Source organism: Apium graveolens, chromosome 9 (assembly GCF_009905375.1).
Source record: "Apium graveolens cultivar Ventura chromosome 9, ASM990537v1, whole genome shotgun sequence".
Taxonomy (NCBI): Eukaryota; Viridiplantae; Streptophyta; class Magnoliopsida; order Apiales; family Apiaceae; genus Apium; species Apium graveolens.
In genome coordinates, this window is record NC_133655.1 from 256078669 (window position 1) to 256085522 (window position 6854).

The following is a 6854-nucleotide window of genomic DNA, read 5'->3' on the forward strand; positions in this document are numbered from 1 at the left end:
TTGATTTCGTTTTTAGCTTCAAAAATTTAAATTTTATGTGCTAAACGATCAGGAAACAAATTGTTTTCAGTATGTTATTTATTTTATTACCTGGTTGTATCGACAATTGGGGGTTATACTATATTCAATTTAATGAAAACTTTCTGCATTTATCGAAAAAAAATTGTGTCTACAAAGAAAGAGCATTAAACAGTTACGATCATGTTGAATGAAAATTGGTGCAACAACACAAGAACAACATTTTTTTAACAGTATACAATTTGATCACCCAAAAAGTGGTGTGGAATAGATTGTACATCTGAATCATCATAAGAGAATCACATGCAATACTTAAAATGAGTCTAGAGTAGATGAATATGACCAGGAGCCACATTGCACGAATCGATCTTCTCTCACTAGAGCAGAGGAAACATATCAAAACATCCAGTCAAATCAGTTGCAGCTTGCACTTATAATGATCACTTAATTGAGTTCAAGCTTGTAGCAGATTTATCTTCAGCTCAACAGCTTCAAGCAATCTACATTAGTATAATACCGATATCTTAACTAAGAAACAAGAGTCAAGAGGGAGGCAGATCAGACTTTTTCGTAATAGAACTTGATCAGTTTGTCATGCAAAGTTTTGGTTTTTCAACATAAATACAACTTGAGCTCAAGGTCATTTATGGAAAAAACTTCTAGAACATCTGACCAAGAAAGAGACAAACGAGAGGAAGAGTGCAACAAAGAAGAAAGAAGATAATACAGAAATGTAACGGAGTTAAAAAACCAGCAACAAGATATTTTACGTGGAGAAAGCCTTTTTAATAGGTCTTCTGTCAATGTCAAGATCCAGTAGAACTCTGACTGCATCGACAAAATCCTAAGCGAGGAAAGGAAACAATTAACCATGAAGCAGTGTGTCAGATGAAGTAACGAACTAGCTATTTCAAATGGAGCTGGAACACAAGGAACCAAAAGATTTGGAGAAGAATTCACATCTTCATCTTTCACGCGGAGGACCTAATACAGAAAATAAGACAGACAGAACACAAGAAAACATGGAATGAGATCAGTTCCTGAATGTGTGATTTTTATCGAGACTATGAAGTCCAGCTTTCTAATTTGGGGTTGAACCTAAGAAGCCTATCCTATGAGCCAGGACACTGACATCTTCCTCCTCATCCTCTTCATTTCCACTGGTACGTAATTCATCATCAAATCCATCATTCAATAATTCTTCCCAAAATTCATCATCGAGTTCTTTATCATCAAATTTCTCAAACTCTTCACTGCCTTCCTCTTTCTCACTCCTTGCTCTACCGAATCCCTGCATTTCTAATGCAAGAACGTCTAGCTCAGACACGGGAAGCCCATAATAATCTCCGAATTCTGTAGGCTCAGCTTTGATAGGCTTTAGTACTCCCTGAGTGCTTTGGCTTGATTCTCCAAGTTCAAAACCTCTACAGCCTTGATCAATTGGGCGCCGCCTTTTTTTGGTAATGGAATCTTTGAGTTCCTTCCTTTTCTCCTTTTGCTGGACTAACTGGTTCATAAAAGCAGGATTTTGTATGGCTCTTGCTAGGAAACTCATCATATGTTGCTGTTTCTTTTCTGTTCCTTGTAGCTTTTGCTCCATGGATAAAAGGTAAGCTCTGGTATTCAGCTGCTGCTGCCCAAGTTTTGCTAGTTCCAACAATAGATTCTGTTTGTCACGTTTCAGTCCTTCGACTTCCCCATCTATTCCAGACTGTCCAACTTCGACACAAGGAATTTGAGAAGGCGCCTTTTGTCTCCTAATATTCCTCAGAAGATGCTTCTGACCACGTATAAATGCTTCGTTGGCAAACTCCCACAGATCTGGATCAATCTTTCTAAAACCCTGCACCAGTTAGGATCCATTTCCAAACATCAACAGCAGTTTAAGATTAGATTAAATAATCTCTTCATGCTTGTCAGAAAGCTAAATTCTGTTTAATCAAGCTTATAGCATTCCCTTGTGATAATGTCTTGAATTTGGATATATTAAGATCTTGAACCAAGTAGTTATCAAAAAACATTCTGCTTGAGCTTATCTTCAAAACAGCCTTTGATGAAAAAGAGCAAAGACATAAAACAGACAGAGATTATATATTAAACAATCACAGTTAAAAGGAAACAAGCAGCAGGAGTCCGGTACAAGTAATCCACATATGTTGTACATATTTTTAACTGCTTTCAACAATAATATATGCAATATCCCATGTAAATACCATTTTAAAGGAAAAGGATTTCTGTTAAATATATTTTAGGGCGCTATGGTGTGCTCAAAAGGCTTAAAGTGTGAACGGCTCCGACAAACCAAACTTTGGTAGGAAGAGAGCTCTTATATAAACATATAAGCCTACACTTATTGTGGACTCGCTAATACTAATAGATATTAGTATTGTTCTGGTAATAGTTAATAAGATAGTCTACGGAATAGATAAAGTAATGTGCATTTTATACGCTGGATGTTATGAAAAGACTGAATTCCATACAACGGCAAACCATGTGCCAAGGCATTTATGAAGAAGATCATTTCCTTATGGGTAGGATGCAGAACATTACGGAGATCACTTTTTCTTCTCTTGTGAAGATCATTTCCTAACAAAAAATATTAGTTATATTTTTCTTGGCAGCAGCAGTATACTTTATCTGGGGAGAACCGTAGCAGCATCTTTCAACATCAACAGCTTACATGCTTCAGCTATAAGAAGAATAAAATCATTACTAAAGCTCAATGTATGAAATGGAATGGAGTTCCTAGGCTGTAAAAGAAAATTAGGGCACTGAATGCATCAGAGGCTTCTAACTTTTTGGTATAAAGGAAACTAAATATACTATGAATTTGCAGAATAAATTCTAGAGTGCTATGGTTTAGCTAAAAGGCTTAAAGGTGGAAACGGCTCCAAGAAACAAACAGTGGTAGGAATTAAGATCCTTATGTTGACATATGACCCTATAAATATAATCGGAAAAGCAAGATTTTGGATGGAAGTCATGTCACAGCTACATTTATAAACATGAGTAGTATGGAGATGACATTTCCTAGCTATTAATGAAAAGGCAATAACCTAGACTCTTATTGACTGTCGAACTGTGTAATAACAAGAGGCGAGGTTGTAATGAGGAGCTTGACAAAATTTGATATTTTCTTAAAGAGAATTTTGGTGCCAAATGAAAAATGATGCATCCAAAGAAGAGACAGAGTAGGTTGTACTAGCAAGAGGCATGTACTAAATGAGATATGATCCATCCGAAGAGGAGACGGAGTAACTGAAAGTAATAGATGTTATTAATTTAGTTTGCAGATAAGATAACCAAGAGCATGATGTGCATTTTATAATCTGGATGGTATGAAAATACTGAATTCAATACAAAGGCAAACCATTTGCCAAGACATTTACGAAGAAGATCGTTGCCTTAAGGGTTGGATCCATAATGTTACAGATATCACTTTTTCTTCTCTTGGGAAGATCATTTCCTAACAAAAAATATTAGTTATATAATTGTCTTGGCAGCAGCAGTATACTTCATTTGGGGAGAATAGTAGCAGCATCTTTGAACATCAACAGCCTACAAACTTCAGTTATAAGAAGAATAGAAACATTACTACAGCTCAAAGCATGAAATGGAATGGAGTTCCTAGGACAGTTCAAGAAAATCAGACCACCATTGGCATTGGGGATTTCGTAATAATTTGTTTATGAAAATTTCAATTTATTTCATTCTCTTTTTGGTAATCAATGATATGCCTCTATCCCCTCGGTATCACATGAGTATTTGTTCTCATTCAAGAGATCTTACTACTAAAAATAAGATCTTCAAGACCAAGGCATATCAATAACTCAAGTAATATATATCATCAAAACAAGGATTCCGATTTATAAAATAAAATAAAACCACCCAAATGACGAGTCTAGGGTAACTCCATAACAAAACATAATATAAAATAAAATGAGCCTATATATTTAAGTATCCAAAATCAAGAAACAAGAGAGACTTACATAAGTATTCAGCTGTCTCACAAAGCTTGAGAAGTTGTTGTGCTTGAAGTATCTTGGGAGAAGATTGGTAGAGAAAGCAGGAGGGTCCCATACTGCAAAGCTATGACCCCCTCTACTCCAAGAAACAATGTGAGCTGTGGCTGGATCATCAACCATATCAAATGTTTTGTTAAGAAAGGGTGGAGGGCCTATTTCATTTAACCCCTCCATTGGCTGTGGCTGCAGTACCATCTCTGGTGGATCTCCGGTCGATGAACTTGATCCTGGGTACTCCTTCTTAACTGGGTATGAATTATTCATGATCAAGATTACAAAAACGAAGAAACTTTCGTAGAGGGCTTTAATTTATTTATTTTTTGCTCACTTTCTGGATTTTCAGATATAATTTTAATCAAAGTACATATACTGTACCTAGACCTGGACAAGCACAACATAAAAGATTAAAATTTTAGTAACTTAAACAAAAAGAGATTGAAACTTTAGTAACCTAAACAGGGAAAGATCGACACTTAAGTAATCTAAACAGAGGAAAATTGCTATTTGAAGAAACTACAGACAGTTAAGTATCAAAATCAGTAAACTTACTGATATATTAAAAGATGAGTCCAATTTTCAACAACCAAACAAGAACTTTAGGTCAAGAATTTTTCTTCTAATTGAGTAATGATAGATTACAAGAAGCTCAAATAGTTACTAAGCAAGACCTGAACAAAGATAATATTGAGGATTAAAACTTTATTCAATGTAACACCAAAAAATAAGGATTTTCAAGAAAACAGAAACACACACATAGAAAGGAGATGGTGATTCCAACTTCTAGAAACTTAACACTTTCTATTTTAGTAACTATACTTTCCAATTTAAACAGGGAAAGATTGAAACTTAAGTAATCCAAACAGATACACACAAACCAAGTACTGAGATCAGTGAACTTACTATAATTTTTTTTGGAGTTCAAAATTCTAGTAACCTAATATAACGGTGAATCCTTTAAGAAATATGATTTTGTTCTAATTTGGGAAAGATGGTAGCTGAAGTTGATTACAAGAAGCTCGGATAATGACTAAGAAAATTCAAGACAGATGAAAGAAAATAATAAAGATCAAAACTTTATTCAAGACACATGAAAAAAAGAATAGAGTTCTAAGATAAGATATACATATGAATATATAAGTCTTGAGATCAGAAGACTTACTAGATAGATACAAACTGAAGATGGTGAATCCAGCTTCTCCAGACTGGAATAAGTAACAATCTTTCTATTTTAGTAAGTATACTTTCTAAATTGGAAAGGGTAGTTGACAAGATTAATTAAAAGAAAGAAAAAAGATGAAATAAAATGTTTTTCATTGAAAGTTCTTAGAAGGGTGAGAAAGTTCTAAGAAGTCTGAAAGGAAGGTGGTTGGTATAAATGAAGCTTCTTCTCTAAGAGAACTTTCTGGAACTTGGTCTATGGGCAAGGTATGGGTGCATTTACTGTGCTAGGGACCAACACAGACACTTATTTTGATTGGCATTATATTTGCCTGGAATGTGATTGGTTGGATCCACTTGACCCACACAGGTTATTGGATCACATTATTTAATCAGAGCCATTAGTTTGATGGAAACCGGAATTGCTTTGAGTTTATTTTTTATAGAACCACTAGTTGAAAATTGTAAAAATTCCCCGGTATTAAACGATCTTCAACAATGGCCCAAAAACTCAAATTTCTCCTCTAAACATAATTTAAATGGTGATTCAAATTCGGGAACATTAATGATCCATCACCACTATTCAATAATTCAAGGTGATCCAAATTTTCTTTAATATATAATTATTTTATTATTTGTGTGATTTTAGTTTATTAGTTTTAAATCGGTTTGTGATGAATGAATGAATATAAAGATATTTCATATGTTAATTAGTGAAATGAATAGACTTTTAGTTAATTATGTATACAAATTTAAATTTTTTGCATGCATTAAAATAAATTATTTTTTATTTAGTTAATTTATTAGATATATTACAAATATTTAATCATATTTTTTTATCATAGGGAACCGCAGCCACTAACCTTCGAGTGCGCACACGGCCTCCCGCAATAGTGTGCAAACCACTTGAACCAAGATAAACTGCCCTTAAACAACATGCTCTGATTCAGGAGGCATACTCATAAATTCTCCTCCTGTGGGATTCGAACCTATGACCAAGAGGATAATTATCTCCTTTTTAACCAACTGAGCCAACCCTTGCGGGCCAAATATTTAATCATATTTAAACATTAAATTTAAGAATAAAGTGTTTAATATGATATTTGGGTATTATAATATATAAAAGGTAATTTCGATCAAAATTTGAATCAAGTTATTGGAATTCGTCAGAAATTTGGATTAGAGTTTAGGTTAGTTGGTGATCCAAATTTGGATCGGTATTATAGTCAAAGGTTTAGAGCTGGATTTTATGGGGGTAATGGGCGGTCGTACAGTGTGAAAGATTCCCCTTGGTGGCGATTGAAGATTCGTGAGGTGCCTTATTTCGAAAGTCTACTTGATGGTCTTCAAATGACAAGTTCTATGAGGTGAATCATGGTGGTGCAAGATCTAGAGAGATTATCACGATGATAAGATTACATGATTTGTGGTTAATGGTTTGAGGCAGGGGTATAATCGAGTCGAACCGTGTCGCACGCTGACATGCGCGGTTCAAGCTTTATCATATAACTCGAGCTCGAGTGTTAGTCCCTAACAATGCAACAAGAATTACAGAAGGGGGGTGAATGAAATTCTTGAAACTTTTTCTTGATTTAAGAGTGTTCTAACTTAAAAATATATATCTGTGTCAATTGATTTGCAAAGTGCGGAATA

The 6854-nt window shown here is 34.6% G+C and overlaps 1 protein-coding gene across 4 annotated transcripts; it reads right to left on the reverse strand.

The window, feature by feature from the left end:
* Positions 1-204: 204 nt before the first annotated feature.
* Positions 205-5473, reverse strand: LOC141683363 (heat stress transcription factor A-6b-like). Of its 4 annotated transcripts, none has more exons than XM_074488060.1 (4): positions 5203-5473; positions 4593-4711; positions 4008-4288; positions 205-1861 (listed from the first exon to the last, which is right to left on the reverse strand). In XM_074488060.1, exons 3-4 carry the CDS (start codon positions 4236-4238, stop codon positions 1100-1102), a joined length of 993 nt encoding a protein of 330 aa, XP_074344161.1. In that variant the 5' UTR covers positions 4239-4288; positions 4593-4711; positions 5203-5473; the 3' UTR covers positions 205-1099. The 4 variants fall into 4 exon arrangements, with proteins under 4 accessions (XP_074344161.1, XP_074344159.1, XP_074344158.1 ...); XM_074488058.1 differs by having other exon boundaries at positions 4008-4424; XM_074488057.1 differs by lacking the exon at positions 4593-4711 and having other exon boundaries at positions 4008-4424.
* Positions 5474-6854: the final 1381 nt, after the last annotated feature.

Excerpts from the sequence above, each read along its gene's own strand:
- LOC141683363 (XM_074488057.1), bottom strand. The coding sequence starts at position 4,307 with ATGAATAATTCATACCCAGTTAAGAAGGAGTACCCAGGATCAAGTTCA. Across the intron at positions 1,862-4,007 it reads TGAGACAGCTGAATACTTAT|GGTTTTAGAAAGATTGATCC; the intron begins GTAAGTCTCTCT and ends TAACTGGTGCAG.